General features: G+C 45.0%; 1 protein-coding gene across 7 annotated transcripts in view; it reads left to right on the forward strand.

Annotated features, from left to right (window-relative positions):
* Positions 1-24,277, forward strand: part of BBS9 (Bardet-Biedl syndrome 9) — a 283,053-nt gene that overhangs the window by 215,001 nt on the left and 43,775 nt on the right. For 5 of the 7 annotated variants that reach the window (XM_084896844.1, XM_084896846.1, XM_084896845.1 and 2 more), the window contains exon 20: positions 20,270-20,452. The exons of the other annotated variants lie outside the window; for them this stretch is intronic. In XM_084896844.1, coding sequence (XP_084752970.1) covers positions 20,270-20,452 — 183 coding nt within the window. The remainder of the gene's footprint in view (positions 1-20,269; positions 20,453-24,277) is intronic. 7 annotated transcript variants of the gene reach the window in all.

Genomic DNA, 24,277 nt, shown 5'->3' on the forward strand with positions numbered 1-24,277 from the left:
ATTGGCATGGTCATAGTAATTCTTACATTCTGTATAGAATGCCCATAGAAGTCTGTGCCATAGAATATTGTAGCTGTTGCAAGGTACAGTAGAGGTAAAACTATATAACTGAAAAAGTCAGACTTTCAAATATTCCTCGAGGGAAAAGCAAACACATGTATTACATATAATTTTACTTCTCAGCGAAAGTAAAGAAAGCTCTTATTGGAAGCTCTGACTTAGTTACCAAGATCTGGAAGATTGTCAATGACTTTTTTGTAATTGTATCTTTCACTTGAGAGATGATTTTGGGTTGTTTTCTTTTCATTCTGCAGAAATCATAATATGATCCCTCCCCATACTTTGCTTTTATGATGGCTTGTAAATCTTCATTCAACAAATCATGACATGTCTCCAAACAGTCAATATAGATTATTCTCCAAATAATCTCCATGCACTCAGGCCTTCACTACATTATTTTCTGTGTCCATGGGTTATCCATATATGCATAGAAATTCTTTGGTTAATCTCTCCCCCACCCCTTTTCTGTCCGCCTTACCCCCTCTTCCCTTTGAGATTCGTCAGCTGTGCCATGCTTCTATGTCTCTTAATCTATTTGGTTCATCAGTTTATTTTGTGCAAGAGGAACAGGAAATGGCTAATATGATATTTTAGAACTAAATTATGTGGTGCGATATTTATTCTATAATGTTGCATAAAATACACAAGCATCTAAAATGTGTTCCCATTCATGTAAACTTGTATACATATCTAGCTATACATAGAAATAATTATCTGAAAAGATGTTGCCTAAAATATTAATAATGCTCCCTCTAGTTGGTGTATGTAACCGACTGATCATTTCACCCCTTTCTCAATTACTCCAGTTTAGCTGGAGTCTGATTCAGTAACGTGGAGGGGGTTGGAGAAGAATAGTGACGTTTGGATAGGAGAGGAAGATATATATGATATTTTGTTGACTTTTAGAGATAGATGAAGGGAGAAGGGGAGAGTGAAACAGTGATAGGAGAGCATAACATCCATCAGCTGACTCCTGTACAGCCCATACAGAGATCAGGTCCATAACCCAGGCATGTGCTCTTGACCAGAAATCCAACCAGCAACTTTCTGGTGCATGGGTTAACACCCAACCATCTGAACTACATCGGCCAGGGAAGTTCTCATATATTCCTTTAAAAAAAAATTTATCCTTATTGTTGAAAGTATTACAGATGTCCCCTTTTATTTCCCCATTGACCCCTTCCACTCTTCTCATCACACTTTTATTATCTGTGTCCCTGGGTTATACATATATGCATAGAAATTCTTTGATTAATCTCTCCCACTCACCCCTTCCATCCGCCTTACCCACCCTTTCCTCTAAGATTCCTCAGCTGTGCCATGCTTCTGTGTCTCTGGATCTATTTGGTTCATCAGTTTATTTTGTTCATTAGATTCCACATGTGAGTGTGATCATGGAATAGTTGCCTTGCTCTGACTTGCAGAGAAAGTAAGAGTTAGGGAAACGGAAACATCCAGGTATGTTCAGGTGCTTGCCGAGGGCGGAAGGAGAGTCTCCCTGGCGGTTCACCCACCAAATTGCCTTGAACCAGAGAAAAAGTTCATCGCCGATGCGCACACATCCCACGGTGATGGATCCTTAGCTTGTAACCCTCTCTTTTGCTTTAATCCGGATAGAAAAGGGCTCTGTTGCCAGAGCCGTGGTGGCCTATTTTTAAAGTTTAACTAATAACACAGATGCGAGGCCATGCAGGATGGCTCGGAATAGAAGATCCAGTTGTATAATTGAGACAAAAAGGGATATCCTGCAAATAATATTATGTTTAGGAGTGAGTTTTAGAGCTTCTAATTATACTGGTCTTTTCCCTCCCCTAATTACTAATTTTAGAAAATGTTTCTTTCAACTTAGGAGTTAGTCAGCCTTAAATTTGTCAGCTGAAACTATGTTGGAAACCACATTATTTCCAGTTCGGTTGAAATTACATGGTGTTCAACCTGCGTCTCTCCAGGTTTTTAGACTTGGGAGAACTGCAGGGATTGAAGGCTTTAGTGCGTGGGAGCCTCCAGAGGTCAGGACCCCCTGTTGCGCGGGCCCAGCACACGCTCCCACTTCTGTCTCTGGCTGGTTCTGGAATGGAAATGAGATTTATGGATTTCCTTGGGATAAAAGTATGTTATGTATCCCCATTTTAAGGGTGAATTAGCAAACCAAATTCCGTCTCCATTTCGTTTAGTTCTTTTTCTGGAGATCTCTCCTGTTCTTTCTTTGTCTCCCCATTTCGGCTGCCTCCCTGTACTGGTTTCTGTGTATGAGGTCGCGCTGCCATGTCTCCTGGCGGAATGGCTTTATGTGGTAGGTGTCCTGTGGGGCCCAGCAGCACCATCTCCCTGGTCACCTGTGTATCCTCCTGTTGTAGTTGAGTCTGTAGGTAGGAGTGACCCTCAGGCTGGCTGTCGGTGGGGACTGGCCATGGCTACAGTGGACAAACTGTTGTGCAGGGGGCTGGCCCTACAGAGCGGGATTCATTGCGGTTGCGCTCTGCTGCCTGGCCAGCCTGCCCGTCTGGTGTGTCCTGTGTGAAGCTGGCTGGGTGGTGCGTGGGTGTGGTCTGCAGCCAGACACTGAGTGTGTTGATTCTGGGGCCATTTGGGAGGGGCTCCAGTGCAGGCCAAGGTCAGCCACTGCCTGTGCCTGTGGGGGCCACCTGGTGGGAGCTACAAAGTGATCTGTGGTTGGGAGCTGCCTCTTCTGGGCTTGGAGGTGCCTGGGAGAGGCGAGGTTGCCAACCAAGGTTGGCTGCCACTAAGGAGGGTTGGGGGCCACTAGTGAGGGCTGGGACCACTTAGCAAGAGGTTCAGGGCATGCCGAGGCTGGCCACTGCTTGTTTCGGGTGTGCAGACCTTTGAAAGATTTTAGGGAAATCCACAGTGTGAGCCCATGAAGGCTGCTTGTGTGGAAAAGCCCCTGGGAGAGGTTCCGGTCTGGCCCTCTGGGTGGGTGGAGCGGGGTCTCCAGGGAATCACCAGGGTGGGGCTCAATGAAGGAACAAATGATCCTGCCAGCACTTCATACCTGTCCCTCCAGCCCTCACCCGGAAGCCAGTCCATTCAGTTTCTCCCTGGTGTCCCTGGAACCTTTGAGCAGCGCTGGAGCTTATAGTGAGCAAGTTTGTGAGCGAGTGAATCTGTGCCTGGCCCTTTGAGAGAATACCTGGGACCCTAGCAGCCTCCCTCTCACTCAGCCACCGTCCCAGCAGATTTTCACAGCCAGATGTTGTGGGGGCTCCTTGTCCTGGCTCCAAGAGAGCCCAGTGTGATGCTCAGGGGGTACCTTTGCCACAGAGATTTCCCTTTTCTATCCTTAACCACCCCAAGTGGTGTGGGACCAGTGTCTCCGCCTCTCCTACCAGTGTGCGTGTGATTTCTTTCTGCCCTTTAGTTACAGGAATCCTGGTCAGCTGGTCTCCTGTGGTTCTCCATGATGGTGGTTCTGTATTTTAGTGTAATTTTTATGTGGCCGTGGGAGGAGGTGAGCAACATTTCTCTACTCTGCCATCTTGACCAGAAGTCTCATCAGGTTCCAGACAGAAATCAAGAAAAGGGACAGCTTTACATTTTAGTGTCATAGCTTGAGTGAATCAAATTCTAAATGAAGAACAAAATCTTTATTTTATTCTGGGAAGGAGCTTAAACATAGACCGAGATGTTTGACTGTAGATAGCTAGTCCTAAAATAATATGACTCTTGACCTTGAGCAGAAAATCCTGCACTCTGTCGATAGTAGGTACCTCTCTGTTGACCTGGCCCAAGATGGAAAGAGAGAGGGCCTTTCCTGCACTTTGGAATCACCAGGCTCAAATCTTTGATGTGATTCATTATTTTCTTCCATGTTGGATTTTTCGAAACTTTTCATAGCTTTTGCTTTTGCTCTTTTCATACGGCTCTCTATAAAAACACAGAGTCTTGTCCCTGTGCCTTCCCTGGCACGGATGACGTGCCTGGAATCAACTTCAGCCTCGGGCAGAACTAAATAGGCTCTCCAGTCTCCAAGGAGTCTTCTAACATCGTCAGCCTTCCTTTATTAAACTCATCAAGATCATTTCTAGTAAACACTTCGGAGCGTATCCCTGAATCCAGTGCCATGTGATATTTTTCTTGGTTTAATAGATGTTTGTTTGATCTCAACAAACTTTTACTGTCACCTTTAAGCTTCCAAAGACAAGAACCTTCTTTCTGAGGCGTAGCATTGGGCACACAGCAAATGGTCAATAAGGAGTTGGCATTAGCATTAGGTTATATGGAGACAACGTTCTGAAATGAGACTTTCTGGACTGAGACCTAAATACTTGCTAATATTAATTGAGCTGAACTGAGACTCTTTATTACACTCAACCTGGCATGAGCTACTTAAATCAAATTCAGTGAGAAATTATACTTATTAATCAGTAGAGTCAGCTTAGTAGTACCCAGGAAAATCTAGAGAAAAGTCGGCTGAATCAAAGCAGATTTTTCAACGCGTCTCAAGTAGTCTGGGTAGAAATATATAAAAAATATTCTTATACTGCCTGACATGGCCCCAGATTGGACTTCTCTCTCATCAATATGAAGTTGAAATCATAGCCATTTGAAAGATTCTTCATGTTTTAAAGAAACAGGGGCACTTTTTTTTCTTTTTCTTGTTTCAGTTTGTTTTGTTTTTCGTTTGCTGGTTTCTTTTTGTCACTGTCTGGTTTATTCAATAGCAGATTGGCTTTCCTAATACTGATGTCTGTGAGGAATTTTCCTCCTGGGTCTTTATGAGCTGGAACATGGTATGATATAGTGAATAACAATTTTGACAGGAGGGGAGAGATACCATTAAATGAGCTGATCCATTCAGATCCAGAATTACATAGTTGATTAGGTGTGAGCCTTAAGAAGGTGATTGGTTCACGTTGTCCAAATTGCTCATTTTGCAAGCTCTTTGCTGCTGGGGCCATAGCTGCTGGAAAAGGATGAATTCACCCACTGATTGAATCCAGCGCCTGCTGACTCATGAGGAGCTGGGTGTAATTCTCATGACCACACAATGGTGTGCTGAAGCCTGATTTCCCAACCTTGAAAATTAATCTTTTTTATGCTCTTTCAGGGGGTGGTGATAAGTGTGTTGGGGCAGACAACCAAAGTGGTCTCTGTCCTTTCTAAAATGTAGGGATGTAATTTAGCCTCAGTGTTCAAGGCTTTCTGAGTTTGATACCCTTGGAAACATGCTATGTGACTTTGGAATTTTGCATTTTTCCCCTCATAAAATGGGGACATAAGTGCTTGCCCCACATGATCCGCAAGGTTGTTGTGAATAGAGACAGTGGAGGTAAATTCTTAAAGCAGGGTTTGTATGTGCCCTGGTTCCATTACAAACTCCTATGTGATTTTAGGCAAGCCACTGAACCTCTCTTGGCCTTGGCATTTATATGTAAGCATAAAAGAAGGGGCTTAGACAAGATGATTTTGAAGGTCTTCTCAAAGGCGACTAGTTGAATTCAGATGAATGTGTTGGATATTTAGTGTTATGAGCTATAAATAAGGACTTGGTCCTTGTTTTCAAAGAACATATAATCTAGGGAATGGAGACAGATATAAATAAATCACTATTGTGTGATGTGGTATCTTATGATCTTGTCTTGCCATTCCGATTCTGTGATTGCCTCTCAGTCTCTTTAATTTTAGAGTTTATTTCTCTCCAGAGGGAAGGAATTATCAGACCTCCAGAGGAGTAGTTTTCATATGAGGGCATGGAGTTTGCTAGATTTTTAATGGAACAGCACTACTGATTGAGAGTATGTGTGAGTGGTGAACGCATCTGACATAGCAGAAGGCTAGACTTCTTCAGGTCAAAATAACCACCTGAAATTCCCATAATGACAAACTATTGAAAAACCCTTGGTCTAGAACATTTTGGTAAACTTTGTTGGTAGATATTCCTTGTTAATATTTGTCTTCTTGAAAAAAATTAAATTTGATTGGGCAAAGCATCAACTGATAGAAGATTGATCTAGAGATTTGCATCCCTCTCTCCCCTTTTTAAACAAATCGGGTGCTAACTCTTTGCTGCTGAAACTGACTCTTTTTTCTTCAGTAAGTGGGAGGAAAATTTGGATATTTGATACCCTATCAAAGTAGTGTTGAAGACTAAGACCTTCCTATTGCTCCCATCTCTATTCATAAGGTAGCTGTTATTAAACCAGAGAAACAGTCTAACTATCTGAGTATCGGTGATAGTTAAGATATGACGGGCCAGAATCCTGCCAGGATGGATTGCTGAGTAGTTCCTCCATAACATATATTAACTTTCAGAATCTTGTGTTTTCATAATCAAATCATAATTTTTCTAAAGGTCGCTGAAACCTACTTTTCTAAGGTGTTGTTAGGAGAATTAAAATGATGGCTGTGTATAAAACCTAGAGAGCTGAAACAAAGAGCCATTTCCTGAGGGTTCGCAAGCCGAACTGCCATCTTTCCCATCCCTCACCTAGGCCTGCAGGGGCCACGGTAGCCCTCTGGCCCCACATGTAAAACTTCTGCTCTGGGTGGTGGAATGACATCCAAATTCAGCCCGTTGTCATATTGTTTGATGTTAATACCAAGAATTTAGGAGAAAGTGGCTGTGAGCCAGTTCCTGGTGTGATGGTGATCCTTTCTTTTTGTTATTCTCTGGCAATGGGCTCAGGCTGCTGGGCAATGGACCCTATTGGAGGATCTGACTGAAGCTGTGGTACCTGTTCCATTTAGTTAAGTAAACCAGATAGGAAGTTATTTTAAAAACTAGCTTGTAAGTTATACCTCTCTCATCAGATGCTACCTTCCTCATACAGTCTTAGCTACTTAGAAAGAAGAAAAAAATATGTGTTGAGTTTAGAGGGACCTCGCCTCTCAAGCAGTGAAATCCAAACTTGGACATTTCAAAGAAAGATCTCATTTTAATGGGCACCATATTGCTTGTTTCTGTTTGTAGATTTTTGTTATTCTTTTTTTTTTTTTTTTTTTTTTTTGCTCAGGCAAAATTTTTACTTTTTTTCTGCCTGTTTTGTTTTTATTTGCATGTTTTGTTTTAACAGAGAAACTTTAAGTCAGAATATTGATTCCAGGATTAAAACTATTGTGGACTTTCCCCCCCTTTTTATTTAATTTTAGTCTATATTAGAACTGTACAAAGATATTTACTGTCTTTTGGCTAGTTTTATAGCTCAAGATCACTTTGAAAATAGTCATTAATATTACTTTTATAATTATGAAAAATATTACTATCTCATGAATGTTTATGAACTTGATATTCTCTCACTTCAAGATACCACAGAGATTCTTCCCCCACCCCACCCCCCCCAACACACACACACACACACACTAAGGTCAATACAGCAACTACCACGGTTGAAAAATTGAATAAAGATATTTTTTTTCTTGCCCTAGCCAGTTGGTCTGTGGACTGAAGGGTCCCAGGTTTGATTCTGGTCAAGGGCATGTACTTTGATTGCAGACTGTATCCTGGTCAGGGGCCCTTGTGGGAGGCAACGAATTGATGTGTTTCTTTCATATCAATGTTTCTCTCTCTATCTCTCCTCCTTCCTTCCACTCTCTTTAAAAGGTCAATGGAGAAAATATCCTTGGGTGAGGATTAACAAAAAACAAAACAGACAAAATATACAATATATTTTTATTAGGGTAATTCAATCTTAGCCTCTATTCATAAGAAATATATTTTATTTCCTTCCCAGAATGCACATTTTTAATTGAAATCATAATACAGCATAATTAAATTTAAAAAAATAAGTGAAAAACTTGCAGAATGACTTTTCTAGTTCCAGAGAGCTATTGTGTTATAGAAACAGTGTGTTCAATGGAGGGGCTGGGCTGGTGACTGAATAGGCCTGGCTGTGAGTCTGGCCGCATGTGTGTAGACTGCCAGTCTGTTTTATTTTCCTGTTACAATATGTTTCTGTTCGTTGTTATTTGTTTTGGATTTATTGGGGTGATGTTGGCTAATAAAATTCCATAGGTTTCAGGTGTACAATTCTATAACATATCGCCTATATATTGCATTGTGTGTTCAGCACCCCAAATCCAGTCTCCTTCCATCACCGCTTATCCCCATCCCTCTTCCGCCTCCCCCACTCTGCTTCCCTCTGTAATCACCGTAGTGTTCTTTAAACCTCTCCGGTGTCAGCTTCATAGAGGCCGAAGGAAAGGTAGCAGGTCTGCTGCAGTTTGTTCTGGAGATCCTGTCCCACTGGGAGGAGCTGGGGAGGATGAGGGCTCCTTGGTGACAAGGAGAGAGCCCCACCGGGGCAGGCGGGAGTGCCTTTGGGCCACTGGGTGCACACCCGGTGTTGGATGGTGTAATTCCAGACAAAATAAGTTTAGTGGATTCTAAGATGTCAATCTGAAGGCACAAGATCACTTTAAAAGATAAAAAGTAAAACTAGCACATTAAATGAACACAGATGACAACACACATCCGATTTGAAAAGCATTAAACTGTGTGTGTCTTAGGGTATAGAGAGGGACCCACCAAGCAAAATGCATTAGGGAATTAATTAAGTCCACAATAGTTTTAATCCTGGAATCAACATTCTATTTCTGTGAGGAGCCCATAACCTGGGCAAGAGCCCCTATGGGGAATCAAACCATGGCCTCCTGGTTCATTGGTTGATGCTCAACCACCGAGCCACCGAATTGCTGACTTAATGGACACTTTTGTGCTCCTGAGCGACCAGGCTTTTCCATTGACTTCAGTGCAACAGATAGACACTGAAAGCCTGAGCCTGGGGGCGGGACACATCAAACAGTGCAACAGCCGCTGGCCTGGGGGAGTTTACAACACAGTAGAAATCAGGCTGGCATACCTTCAGCAAGGCCACACCAATGATGATCACGTCCCAATGGCCTCTGACTGGAGAAATAGCCATGTTACCCTAGTTTCACTCCATCGATGCCAGGCAGCTCCATTCAGTGCTTTTTGCATTATTTCCATGTGGTCTGAGCCCCAGGCTTATAGATGTCTGGCCAAAGTACCACCATATAGCAATGGTATTATTACACAGTTCATCTAAAAAAAGCAAAATGAATAGAAACCACAGGTGTTCAAGAGACACAGACTCTCTGAAGAAGATTCATAGAAAGAAAAAACACTACAGTTTGACTTTATTGTGAAAATGCCACATTCAATCCTTTAACTCTGGAACCAAGGCCCTAACCAGTTTGGCTCAGTGGATAGAGCACTGGCCCACAGATCGAAGGGTCCCAGGTTTAATTCTGGCCAAGGGCATGTACCTTGGTTGTAGGTTTGATCCCAAGCCCAGGTTGGGGTGCATGTGGGAGGCAACCAATTGATGTGTGTCTCTCACATCGATGTTTCTCTCTTTCTGTCTCTTCCCCTCTCTTCCACTCACTCTAAAAATCAAGAGAAAAATATCCTTGGGTGAGGATTAGGACCCCCACCCCCCCAAAAAAAACACACAAAACCCACAAAAAACAAAAACAAAAACAAAAATAAAACCAACAACAAATAAACTCTGGAACCAAGGAAATGATCAGTAGCCTCATCAGCACGGTGGGGTCTCCAGTGACTCTGGAACTTGCTCACAGGGCAGAAGCTGTCTTCCCTGATCACGGGTAATAATGGCTCTTAGCCTTTGCTGCCTTGGCTAAAAGAATGCTCTCGGAACACCCACCAACTGCCCATCCAGCCATCACTTCCCCTCTTCGGAGATGGCACTGGAGGCTGCGTGGGTGGCTACATAATTACGGACATGTCTTCATGTAGGAATGCGGTCTGAAGTCCTTCTAAACTTAGAAACCATTCAGATCAGACCCGCGAATGTTGCTTTTGGACAGGGATCACTGTGGCATTCTCCAGGGTTTGTAAGGCGAGCCATAGATTTCAGCCCTCACAGCGATCTGTTCAGAGGGTAACCCTGGCCCGGAGAACACTCATTCTTCTTTTTATAACCCGACTGCATTAATTATTATTTTTTAAATTGGGGTTTCACTTGGCTATAGGGTAGATAATTTTATGGGAAGGGGTAAAAGTTTGGTCAGCGGGGTGAGGGGGGTGTAAAAAGAGTAATTAGGTTTGAGATCAGTTGTATTTTTAATATTATATTCGCCAAGCAGTGGGGTTAGTTTCCTTTCAGCCGATTAAGTTACACGACTATTTGGTGAATAAACTTTGCAGAAATAGCAAAATTTGTCTCCGTGTCACTCGTAAATGATTTATTGTCTTTCTCATTTCACGTTTTTATGTATCAATGGTATATATTTTAAAAGTCTCAGCCAAAGTCTATATTCCAGCACTGCCTACCTTTTATATTCTTCTGGGCAGAACATGAAAAAAGAAAAAAAAGAGAAAGGTCCCACAGTATGGAGTATAAAGGAATTGCTCAGGAATAATTTGTTTTTCTAAATCCGGTTTTATATGAATTCTCAAGGCATTCAGCAAGTGGAGAGTGGTGTCAGAGAAAATTATAATCCCAGACCAGAAAAACCGTATAGGTCTGAGCGTCACAGCGATCAGACCGGGTTCCACAGCACCCGGTGCCCAGGCGACTGGCAGGTCTCTCTTTATGAAGACAAGTAGCTTGTGTGACCCACGTTTTCTCCTGAATGGGCACCCTTTTCCTGTTGTTTTGCTAGCTACCCCAAATGGCAGCATGGTTAAAAATGTAGTCTAATCCTGGGTTTGGTTTAGGAATTTCAGCTAAATGCAGGTTACAGGGGGATCGTGGGTTTTTCCTCCATGTGAGGTGCAGTGGAGCACAATCCCGTCCTCTATCCTATTTATACAAAATAACAGAGTGGCAAAAGCAGTGAAGAATTAGCTTCTTGTTCTACCTTTGAAGTAAAAACTCCGGGCTCTCTTTTATCTGGATTCAACACAGAAGATAATGAGACACTACTTGCCTGGGTATCTGGCATTGAAATGATCTCCATGCCCTTTCTCTTTTCATTTCAATCCTTATTTTGTTGTTTGTGTGTGTTTGTGTTTAAAATACATTTTTATTGATTTTGGAGACAGAAGAAGGGAGAGGGAGAGAGAGAAACATCGATGAGAGACATTGATCAGTTGCCTCCTGCACGTCCCCTGCAGGGGACGGAGCGGGCCTTGACTGGGAATTGAACCAGTGATCTCTTGGTTCATAGGTTGATGCTCAATCACTGAAGCACACTGGCCAGGCAAACCTTATTTTGTTATTATTGGTAAAAGCATAATTGTTTTGGGTAAAAGTTGGATCTTTTCAGCCAAAGTAAAAGCTTAGAACCTGGTCAACTTTTCCTTCTTTCTTACTGCGAGGCCTTCACAGATAACACCGTTGAATGGGAAGCGTGCCCTAACTCCTGCCTGCTCCCAGACCTCTCCCTGTGAAGAACACATTCATTTCAGCAGCCATTCTAGCTGTCTGAAGCCGGGTGTTAGGCAGCTGTGACTGAAGGTGAAGTGGAGTATTTTTTTTTTTTTTTAAAGTAGATAGATTGCAGATATATCGAGGCAGGCCTGTTGTTTCCATGTGACATCACTTGGGCTCCATTCAAATTGGGAGCCTGACAGTGGCTGATGGAGTGTCTGGGATTTAAAAGGACAGCTCAGTGTGTCTCCTGGTTGTGCCGGTGTTTTGGGTGGACTGTCTTTGAGGTTCATCCGTTCAGCCAGCATTCAGAGCAGGGGTGGGGAACCTTTTTTTCTGCCAAGGGCCATTTGGATATTTATAACATCATTTACGGGCCATAGAAAGTTATCAACTTAAAAATTAACCTGCTCTGTTTAGTTAAACGTTTAATTAACTCATCCCCAACGCCTTGGCAGGGCCAGGCCAAATGATTCTGTGGGCCTCATACGGCATGCGGGCCAGTGTGCCCCACCCCTGAGTTTGTGGGATGCCCACTGTGTGCCCAGTGCTGGACCGTTGAGGGCATGGGTGGGAACTTACCAATTGCTGTTTTTACACCAGAATTATCTGGGCTGAGTATGAGTTTAATTTTCTTTCTTCATTCTCATTGTGTACTTAATACCGTATTTTCCGGCGTATAAGACGACCCCCTAATTTTTACAGTTAAAACATAGGTTTAGGCCTATATTCACTGTATAAGACAACCCCCCCACTTCAAAGAAAAGACTTACTTTGCCGTCAAGATCTGCAGGTAATTTTTGTGCAATTTTGGTCTTTTGCCCCCGATTTTCAGTTGACTTTTTTTCGTTTCAAAAGTCGTCTTATACGCCGGACTTTTTACTCAAATCACCAAGTTTTCTAGCATTTTCAATAAGCTACAAAAGAAAATGGAACCACGCCTAGCTCCCTGATTCTAGAGAACAAGGTACATACCAGGCAATGGTGCAGGTCTGTGTTTTTCAATAGAATTCCTACAGGAGCAAAAGAGGGAACACAATGCATAATTCACACTGCTCTTAGGGATCTATTCGATAGAGTCTCATGGCATTCCACTTTGAAGCTTGATTGTCCTTAGCTACAAAACTAGCTGTCCCGCCAAAACCAGTTTGGCTCAATGGATAGAGCGTCGGCTTGGGGACTGAAGGGACCCGGGTTCGATTCTGGTCAAGGGCATGTACCTTGGTTGCGGGCATATCCCCAGTAGGGAGTGTGCAAGAGGCAGCTGATCGATGACTCTCTCTCATCGATGTTTCTAACTCTCTATTTCTCTCCCTTCCTCTCTGTATAAAATCAATAAAATATATATTTTTTAAAAACAAAAAACAACAAAAAAAACCCCAAAAAAAAACAACTAGCTGTCCCATTGGGTGACTGGACAGAGAGGCGGAGTCACCAGCATCAGCTTAGCAGGTGGTAGTTGGTAGTGGGCCTCAAGTCCCAGGAGAAAGGTCCTCCTTTTTTATGTCAGGTGTTACTAAATGGAAAGGAACCCTCAATTATAGGCAGTATTAAGAATTAATAACTAGGGGCCAAACAAAATGGAAATGAATAGAAGGGATGTTAACAAGCTTTTATGGAGTACGATCTTATAGAGGTGAGAAAACGGAATCGGAGGATGGCAAAGCAACTACCCAAGCTTGCACAGCAACAAGTAGCATCACAGTATTCTCACTTAGAGCTAACTGACTCCAAAGTCTCACGAGGGTTCTGTCATCCAAAATGCCGGTAGCACCTTTGCAGTATGGTATAGCTATTAATCTATCAAAACTGCCGCTTTCTCCAGGGTCTGGCGGCCGCGCTCCCTCTGGAAGGGACCGACCGCAGGCCCCTTCCTCCGTCCCATTCCCCTCCCTGACCCCGGACTGAACACCACGCGCGTCCTCGCACCCCGATCCCCGCTCACACCGGGCTAGCAGGCGACCATGCGGCCCTGCAGGTTCTTCAGAAGACGATGAGGTCATTCAACCAGTTTTCATCAGCCCCAGAGTGAATCCTTTGACATGGAGATGATGCTCTGAGTATCATGAAAAAAAAAGATTCTGAAAAGTTGCTACAATATTTTAATTTACCAGCTAGTTTCTGATAACTGTAGACTGTGGTTTTTCTGTGGGGGGCAAACTGGAGATAAGCCAGATAACCTTTTTCTTTTCTGTTGGGAAATAATGTTAACACCAATGTGTTAAGTGACTGCAATAAAGTTTCATGTCTGTGTTTCCTTGGGGGGGGGGGGGGGGGGAGACACACACACACACACACACACACACAAAACAAAACAAAAAAACAAAACAAAAAACTGCCGCTTAACTAGGGTGCCTTAATTTGTGTTTATTTATCTAATTGTCTTATTATTTTAATAGATTTCTTGAGATGTACTTCATATATAATAGATACAGTTTACCAATGTGAAGGGTACAACTTAGAATGATTTTTAGCATATTCACAGGGTTATGCAACCTTCATCACAACCTCATTTTAAAACAATGTTACCTCTTAACAAAAATTGCACACTTATTAGCAGTCACTTCCTATTTCCACTTACCACCACCCACCTCCAGCCTGAGGCAATTACCCGTCTACTTACCATGTTTATAGATTTGCTTATTTTGGACATTTCATATAAATGGGATAACACAATATGCAGACATTTGTCAATGGCCTCTTTTTAAAAATTGTTGTTAAAAGTATTATGTATGACTCCTTTTTCCCCTCTTCTATCCCAATCCCGCACCCCAGCATAGGCCCTCACCCCCCTATTGCCTGTGTCCATTGGGTATGCTAATATGCATATACACAAGTCCTTTGGTTGACCTATGAATGGCTTCTGTATCTTAGCATAACTTTTTAAGGTTCGTCTACATAGTAGCACGTAACAAGTGTAAGCACTTCATGTGTTTTTATGGCTGAATAACATTCCATTATATGCCCCATGCAATTGATCTCTTCATCACTTGATGGACATTTGAGTTATTTTTACTTTGGGGCTATAGGTATAATGCTATTTACTCCAAACACTCATGAACAAGTTATTGAGTGGACATATATTTTAATTTCTTTTGGGCGTAAACCCGTAAAGTGAGATAATCTCTGTGACGAGGTTAGCACAAGCGGAATTGCTGGGTCCTGTGGCCACTCAATGTGTAACTTTTTGAGGAACTGCCAGGTTGTTTTCCAAAGCCGTCGCAGCTTTGCATTCCTACCAGCTGTGTTGAAGGGCTCCGATTTCTCCCCATCGTCGCCAACACTTGGTATTCTCCATCTTTTTACCTCTCTCATCTACTTCAACATGTCTATGAATATAGACATGTTGAAGTAGATGAAAAATATCCTTCCTGTCATTTTATGGATAAAAACTCCAAATTAGCAAATATTACATAAAAAGCTCAGTGTGTGTGTGAACAGAGGGGAAGTGCATGAAGAGTTCAAAAGAGCAAAGTTGCCCAAAGTGATTGAAATGGTTTTGAATCTGACACAGCCACGTTGGACGTTAGGGACCATATTGCCCACCCCTCCATTCTAACAGTGATGCAGCCAGAGCCCTGACCAGGGGAGGACATCGGACATCGGCCGAGGCTCCTTGGGAGAGAAGCCAGAACCAGAAGCTCTGTCTCCTCGCCTCCCAGGCCCCTGTTCCCACAGAGCCTACTGCCTTCCGCCCAAGAGGTTTATGAGCTTATCCATACCATAGCAGCTCCGTTTTCTTAACTCGCCCATCCATACCGACCTTTTATAAATAAACCTGGGCCGTTGGAAGGTCAGCAGAGCCGGAACCCCCCCCCATGGGGAAGCTGCGGGTGGGATTTGTTCCACGCATGGCCTGGGCTGAAACGTGTGTGGGCAGAAAGCGAATGTAGGCAGTGTTACTTGGGTCTCAGTCCTGGCTCCGCTGCTTACTACCTGCTGGACACTTGTTCCTTTGTTTTTAAAACGAGAACACGAACAGTATCTACCTGGTGAGATTGTTCTGAGGATGAAGTGAGATAATCTCTCTGACAAGGTTAGCACAATACCTTGGTCTTAGGAAGCCCTCAGTAAATGTTGACAAATTGTTAATAGAGAACATCCACTTGCTCAGACCACCGAAAACATTGTGACCTGCGATTTATAGAAAATAAATAAGTCATCCCTTTCATAAAAGTCACCTCACTAGAGAAGCAGGCCTTTAGAAAAATAGCTGCTTCCTAGTCATCATGATTCTGAGCTGCCTGGGCCACAATACAGTCCCCTTTGTTAAGAGGGAAAATAATGTGCCCGGCCAGTATGGCTCAGTGGTTGAGAGCCAACCTATGAACCAGGAGGTTATGGTTTGATTCACAGTCAGGGCACATGCCCGGGTTGGCGGCTCATGTGGGGTGTGCACCTCTCCTCATTGATGTTTCTATCTCCCTCTCCCTGTCCCTTCCTCTGTCTGAAATCAGCAACCCCCCCCACACACACACACATATTTAAAGCCCTTTCAGAAACAGACTTGAAAAAAAATAAGAGGGAAAACACTTACTGGGTTAACTTCCCACCCTTCATAGATTCTGAATGAATTTCCTTTATATTTTAACTTCGGACAGAAACCAGTCTGGATTTTCAGCTCGGGTTGACCTCAGATGAAAAGCCCCAGCGATGGGAAAGGTTTATGAAAGCACATATGCCTAGGACGGATGGACTATATTAGCAGTATTTTCCCTTACTATCTTTGTCCGATTATCAAGATAAAAACCTACTGGGTCATTTTAGGGCCAACTGCATAGATTGCAGGAGAAAGGGCCCCTGAGGACCCAGAAGGCGGGAGGGGAGTCCCACCCTTCTCCTGAGCTCATGGCGATGCACAGAGTGGCCCCCGTGCTGCAAGCTGAGCAGAGCTGTAGGCTTCTGTCTCCTCCTCAGAAGGGGGTCAGGGGGCCAACGGTTTCTATTCCAGAGGGTCGTCTCAAGGACCAAATGGGCACAGGGCCTGGCCCACCGTCGGGGCTCCGTACATGGCAGCCAGAGAGCCGTGTAGTGGGGTGCTGTGTGCCACACAGGAGATCCGGGGGTGAGTTCAGGTGAAGAACTTGGACATGTCCGTGTTCACATCGCATGATTCATGTCTGCTGTGCTGCTGCTGCCGCTGCTTTCCTGTAACCAATTGCAGAGCCTCTCTTGGCAACGGGAGTGTTTGGGATTAATTTCACACTCGCTTTATGAGCTGAGCCTTTTCCTGCAGGCAGCTCCCCGGCCTCTGCCTCATGACTTTGGCATCAGCTGATATGGCAGTGGGACAGAGCTGTCCTCTGGGGTCCCCGTTTTATTTGGAAACCCTCCGTTCGGAAAAGCAAAACAAAGGCCATGGACACATCGCGCTTGAAACCGTTAGCATTTATTGTTTCCCGAGGCCTCCCTTGTGCCGAGCACCGGGGAGCGACATCCTGCAGGGCCCGGGGTGAGCCCTCTGGAGTGAGTCCCACAGCTGCCTGGCCGCCCCGCTCAGCGCCAGGTGAGCTGCGAGGTCTTCTCGGCCTTGGTCCGGCCTGGGTCTTGCCGGGCCCAGCCTTCCAGCCCTGCTCATTGTGTTGATTCTGCTTCAGCCATTTGGCTCTGGCAGAGGACGAAGTAAACTTGGCTGCTCCGGGTGAAACCAGCGGAGAACACAGAGATCTGCTTAGTATTTGGTGCTGGCCAGTAGGTCAGGGAGGTTTTCCTGGGGGGTAACTTACATGAGGAGTTGTTTATCCCCTTTCTCTGCAGTTGGGACCATTCGGGGAGAGCAGACTCTCTCTGCAATGGCACAGACATGCATCCAGGGAGAGATGTGTGTTGGGCTCCGCTCAGGAAAGATCTGTGGCCTGGGCTGTGTCTCGCCGAGAAGTCATTCTTCCCCCACAGCTGTGCTTAGCCGTTTGGGCGGGCTCTGCTCTGACAGGCTGTTACACTGAGTGAGGATTTTCCCTGGATGGTGAGGAACGTGCGGAAAGCCTCTCTCCCAGCTAACGCTCCAAATGTCTTCTGGGATCCCATAGCCTCCGAGAGTGTCCCCTCCACCTGGTACTGCCCTCAGAACACTCCGTGCTCCCCCGTACCTATAGCGCTAGGCACACGCTCTTCTTGACATTGTGGTTCTTCAACAGTGGCCCACGTTGCCCTTTCTTTTTTTTTTTTTTTTTTTTTTATCTCATCACATGCTCTTTCCACAATGGAATATTTGTTTTCTGAACAAGAAGCTTCCACTTTTCTACTTTACTGGATTTGGTCAAGGTGTTTACTTCACGGTGAAAGCCCCCATATCCAATATCTGTTCTTTAAAAAAATACGTTTTTATCAACTTTAAAAAGAGAGGAAGGGAGAGAGATAGAGTGATAAAAACATTGATGAGAGATGTATTGCCTCCTGCACACCCCCTACTGGGATCACCCCCCAACCTAGGCATGTGCCCTGACCGGGAATGGAAGGAACCATGCCCTCTCGGTTCATAGGTAGATACTCAACCACTGAGCCACCCCAACCAGGCCAGTATCTATTCTTGAGGACACATTTCTGGTACCTCTTCCAAGTGGTATGCTGGTAAATATTGAACAACCGGTTCCCTGGGAAGGAGAGGCGGAGGGAAGGCTGGGGTCTTTTGTAGCATCTATTGACTTCCATGTTGTCACTACTTCAGGTCACAGAATGCGGACTTGGGAAGAATTGGCAATAACCATTTCTGTTTGCAACCTGCAGGGGCAATGAGCATAAATAACCCCAAGGACCTAGACATTAGTAGAATAATTAGAAAGTAATTTTGAGTATTTATTACCTTTGTTTTAATATAATGTATTCAATTTTAAGTTCATGTAATTTAATTTTTCTTAATGGCCCCAGTTTAACAGCTGGTACACAAAAATTCCCAAAAAATAGAACTAGATTTCTCTCTTGAGCTGGGTGGAGCTGGCTGCTTCCTCCCCCACCTCTCCTCTCAAAGAGCCGCAGTTTGCCTACCACTGGTCTGAAGGGTCTTTCCAACATGGTCAGCTTTGGCCTCCTTGATCTATTTTCCTTTCTTCATTATACACTCTGTGAAGGTAGAGGTGAGATCTGTTGCCACTGAATTCCCTGTAGTGCTTCCTGCAGATTTTTGCACCTGCCTGGCTCCCGGGAGGTGTGTATGACCTTGATCTTTGCATGATTTGGCCTCTCCCACAAGAAGCATCTGTGCCTCAGTACCATGGTCCCCACGGTGAGGCGTGATTGGGAACAGCCCTAGGAAGGAGAAAACACAAAGCTGGGCTTTAACAGGAGGAGTCCATTGTAATCAGGGGGCAGGGGCGGGGGGCAGATGAGTCCAGGCATTTTGGTTTAAGGACAGTGGCCTCCTCCCGTCTCTGGGAGGGACCGCTTGAAGACAGGAAGAACGGACGCATTCCAGGCCTCATCCCGGGGACATTAACTCTGGCTGGAATAATTTGTCCCTTTGGCAAGTGCTTTCACACTTACTTTGTGTCCTGCACAATTAGGACATTATTACAGTAATGCTGCTTTCCACTAATTGGTTGTGTATGTGTATATGTGTGTTTTCTGTCCAACAAATTATAAGATCCTCATGGGCTGTAAGAACTCTTGCACTGCTTTTGAGCACGATGGAAGGCAGTACAGTGAGCGATGCACTTGATTGTGCAGCTGACCTTGGTCCGAGCTCCCAGGATCCCCCGGGAGCTGAATGCCCTGAGCCAGGGGGCGAAGTGCCCCGTCCGCCTGGCATGGTCAGGCCAGGACCTTCAGCCGCTTTGTCTTTCCCTGACCTACGTCTCTGTCCCAGTGTCCCCCAGACACCCCGCGGCCTGTCCCCCCACAGCGCCTCTCCCTCCGTGGAATTTGGGAGACCACACAGCTGTAGAGTCTACTTGTTTGAATGATGATTTTTTAACACGCGCCTTGGGCCAGTGTCAATAGCCCATGAAATCTCACCAAATGGATCGTCTGCACGAGACCTCGAAACTCAGCTGAGCCTCCCGCTGCTGGGGCTCGCAGGAAGGCGCTCGCTGCTCTGACTCTGCTGCTCCCATCCTGGGGGCTGTCCTATGCCTTGCGCCGTTGCGCCATCCATTCATTACTTTTAACGAGCACAGAATTCACCAAAACACTGAAATAACATAAAACACCAATGGACAGTCATGGATGTTCCATCCAATTGTTGCTTTAGTTCCTCTTTCCCACAGATTATTCAACAGGATGAAAAGAGGGGGGGAAAAAGCCAATTCTACTCACTCCTGCCAATTCTGTCCTCCGTAGGTTTGGCCTTGTAAAGCTAACACATCCCAAACATTTTCTTTTCTTTCGGTTCCCTGTGGGCTGGTGCCTGACATTTGTGTTTAAAATGACATATTGCTCAAATGGCTAAACGTTTGAATGCTATCTATCTTTTGGCCATAACAAGCATTGATATTCCAACTGTGACACAGATGAAGAAGAAGAATCAGAGGAAGATAGCTGTTTTCTGAAAAGGGGTATGATGAAGTTATTATTTTAAATTATAAGGCAAATGCAGTCATTTTGATTAGAATTTTTTTTAAAGTCACCCCACCTCTGTGGCTAACTAGTGTGAGAGACAGTAATAACTGTGCTAGAGGTTAGTTTATTAGCATGTTGTGGAAGGTCCCGAACAAGGCCCCATTTAGCCGATTTCACGGTATTTGTACCTTCACGATATGGATCTGGGATTCCTTGGGGCATTTGCTTTAAAGAAGGAAAGGAACAGACGAATGGTAGCTCCCTTATTCCTCAACGCCGCTCATGTTTGGGAGACAGAGCCGTCAGGTTGCTTGAGGAGAAACAGGGTGCGCCACGTGCCCTTTGTGGAGGCCCGGGGAGAGGGAGACGGCCCTGACCGAAGTCCGTCCTTCCCACAGGTGATGGCGCTCGCGGACGCCGTGGAGGAAAACCAGGCCAGCGTGCTGCAGGCGTTCAGCAGGCTGCGCAGCGCCACGCACCTGCTGCTGCTGCTGGTCGGGCTGTGGCAGAAGCTCAGCGCTGACCAGGTGGCCATCCTGGAGGCGGCGTTCCTGCCTCTGCAGCACGACACTCAGGAACTGGTAAGGCCCATGCGTCTGCTGCCCTGACAGCTACCGTGCCAGCCACTGTGCCAGCCACTGTGATGGAAAAGCGGGTGGCTGCAGGAAGCTGTCACAGGGCTAGCATGTTTTTTAAGGTATCAGATGATGGCTTTGGTGTGTGCGTGTGCGTGTGTGATTATGTGTGTATGTAACCCAAATCCTGTTTTCCTTTTCTTTAAATCATTATAAAAATGTCAAATAAAAGCCTTCCCCTCCCCCAGAGCTGTTTTAAAAATAGGCATATAGTCCATTTTTATGTGGTATCCAGTCTATTTTTTAAAAATTATTTTTATTGACTTACAGAGAAGGAGAGGGGGAGGGAGAGGGAGAGAGTGAATCATTGATCTGCTGCCTCCTGTATGCTCCTCCTGGGGAGTGAGCCTGCAACCCCCAGGCATGTGCTCTGACCTGGAATCGAACCGGTAACCTCAGTGCATGGGCCAGCCGCCAGCCAATGGAGCCACACCGGCCAGGGCAGTCAATTTTCTTTGTGCTCTGCAAGCACCGAGAAGCCCCGGAAACAGTCGTTTGACTGTCTGGGTGATGCAGCGAACCTTCAGACTGGCTCATCTAGACGGCTCAGCCATTTTAATTGGCTCCATGTTCTTACGTTTAGCGTCACTTCAAGAGTTCGAGGCAGCTGAGATGGCTGTGCAAAATGACAGGAACACTTCATTGCATTTATATAGTTCTTTATGTACCATTTGCGAACTCTTTTACCCTTAATCCTTTGAATGGACAGTTTAGGATGAAAGGGGGGAAATGGGGATTTATATTGGGAGTTTTGGGTAGAGGATAATTTATTCTTATTTTTAAATATATTTGAAAAACAATTTCAGAGAGGAAGAGAAAGGGAAGGAGAAAGATAGAAATGCACCCTACTAGAGAATGAGCCTGCAACCCAGGAATGTGCCCTGACCAGGAATTGAACCGTGACCTCTTGGTTCATAGGTTGAGGCTCAACCAGTGAACCACCCCGCTGGGTGATAGAGGATCATTTAAATAAAAACTTCTCAGAGCCCTTGAATTGTAGAGGTATCTATGACCACCAGCTGCCATTTTGGAGGAACTTTTTTGCATGCTTTTTTTTTTTTTCAAAGAAATATATTTAAAAAATAATTTCAAAGAGGAAGGGAGAGGGAGAGAGAAACAGAAACATCATTGGTGAGAGGGAAACATTGATCAACTGCCTCCTGCACACCTCCCACTAGGGACTGAGCCTGCAACCAGGGCATGCGCCCTGACTGAGAATCGAACCTGTGACTCTTAGATCATAGGTCGATGCTCAACTCCCTCTCTGTCTAAAAAATCAATAAAAAACATTAAAAAAGAACCCCACAAGCTGTGGTTCAAATGCAAAAGCCTTCCAGGGCTGTCAGGACCCCTGCTCCATCAGTTCCAGAGGCAGCATGTCCTCCCCGAACTAGAGTCTCTGTTCATCGTGGGACCACGAGAATGCTGAGCTCACGGGGCCGCAGGTGAATAGGGCAGAGAGGAGGAGGGCACCCGCACTGTAGGTGTGTCTTCCCTCCTCACTTACAACCCAAGTTCAAAGATAAAATTACTAAGAATCTCAAGATGGCAATAGCAAGCATTAAAGCAAGTGCGAGCCCTTCTAAGCAGCTCACAGGCTCCTGAAGCAGGGTTAGACCCAGAGGAAGAACTTTTTAGAAACAAATGTTCGCAAACGTAGGGACTGCATCCCATGAGAGTGTGGGATTGAGATCTCTAAAACAGTATCGTTTTGCTGGTAGTCGAAGTACCTTCATCCCGGGAGGCAGGCGCGGGGACTTAGCATCTTCTCACAGCCCTTCCACCTGCCTGCCTTGCATCCTCTGCCGTCCTACCTCCCGCAACGCATGGGCAAATTCTCCCAGCTCTCTCCCGAAGCAGGGGAGATTAGAAGGTGTGTACACTCATGATACCTATTGAAGCCATTAATGAGACAGGACATTCGATAAAAACATAACTTGGAGAAGAATGAATCGGAACAGACATTTTAATGCTGCTCGTTATGCTCTTCATCTCTAATTAGGTTGTGGTATTCACGCTGGACTTGCCCTGTGGAGACAGCTTATACATCTTGAGTAAAAAGGAATCCTTTTTCATTCTCGGAGACGTACGCCTGCAGTATGCGGTTTCGACATGCTAGTTCACAATCCCCCACATTATGCCTCCAGACCTCACAAATAAATGTTCTGTGATGGGTATCCCGCTGAGATGTGAAAATGAAATATGCAAGCCTGAAATAACTTGGGAGGAGGGTGCGGCGGGAAGAAAGGAGCCTCTGACCAGAATGTTGGAAATGCAGCCCATATTGAAGTTATTATGGCACCACAGAAATGTGAATGTAATTTAGACAGTTTGGTTGAGGGTGGATGGCAGAGTGCATGTGGGAGGGGGAGCGGTAGACATGTGGACATCGTTTTCAGCGGAGTCTCCGCTCAAGGTCAGATGTCCCCAGAAGTACGGAGAGGCGGAGGAAAGTGCTCAGAAAGCGCCACATCCTGGCTTGTTGTATTTTATTTAGGCGGCATGTGTCACAAGGCAGGCTAAATGCCATAGTCAGTTCTGGAATATCTTCTTAATGACATTAGGTTCACAAAGCAAAAATATTTAGAACTTATTGTTGCTAATGACAGTAATGTTCTTTGCACTATAGTATCAGTATTTTAAAAAAATATATATTTTATTGATTTTCCACAGAGAGAAAGGGAGAGGGATAGAGAGCTAGAAACACCGATGAGAGAGAAACATCGACCATCTGCCTCCTGCACACCCCCTATCAGGGATGTGCCCACAACCAATGTACATGCCCTTGACTGGAATCGAACCTGGGACCCTTCAACCCTCAGACTGATGCTCTATCCACTGAGCCAAACCGGTTTTGGCTATTTTATTGATTTTTTACAGAGAGGAAGGGAGAGAGATAGACAGTTAGGAACATCAATGAGAGAGAAACATTGATCAGCTGCCTCCTGCATGCCCCCCACTGGGGATGTACTCGCTACCAAGGTACGCACACTTGACCAGAATGAACCTGGGACCTTTCAGTCTGCAGGCTGATGCTCAATCCACTGAGCCAAACCGGTTTCGGCAGTATCAGTATTTTTTTTTTTTCTTTTTAATACCATCTCATTTTTTAAAATACCATGCCACTTAGTACTATTTTGGGGGCAAATAACTGTCGGTACTGCAGACTGTTGTAGGTGGTTTTTATAAAGGTGCTACAAGTTCTCTGTGCCAGGTATGTTTGGTAGAAATCCTCTCTCTCACTTTAAGAAAAACATTGAGTGTTCTATTCCGCGTCTCTAAAAAGAACTCTTAATCTCATTTTCACTGTGGACTTGATAATATGGTACGTATCCTCCCTACCGTCTTCCGTGGTGAAGGAGATTTCCCCAAAATAACATCCCATCAGAGCACCTGACCGGGCCACTCTGAAACGAGTTGTTGTCTCACTTCCCGGGTTGGGGACAGAGCGTATTGCCGAGTATTTGAGTTCTCCGTGCAGGATGGAAACCTGTGTCTCTGACTCTCTGTCCTCAGAGGTTCTACAGAGACACTGTGTCTACTTACCCCAGTGAGGGCGTGTTACTGGTGTGAGTCTGAGACAGTCTGTAATTGTGACATTATCCACAGCCCCTCCCATGATGCAGTGCAGAAGCCCATGCTGAAAAAGGTACCCACTTCAGTCATGGATTCACTCAGTGAGTAGTTATCCAGCACTGCCATGTTCCAGGCAGTGTTCCAGGCACCTAGCACGCCTCGGGACACAAAACATCCCATCCTCAGTGTGACTCC

This window comes from Pipistrellus hanaki (genome assembly GCF_964339955.1).
Source record: "Pipistrellus hanaki genome assembly, chromosome: 10".
Classification (NCBI taxonomy): domain Eukaryota; kingdom Metazoa; phylum Chordata; class Mammalia; order Chiroptera; family Vespertilionidae; genus Pipistrellus; species Pipistrellus hanaki.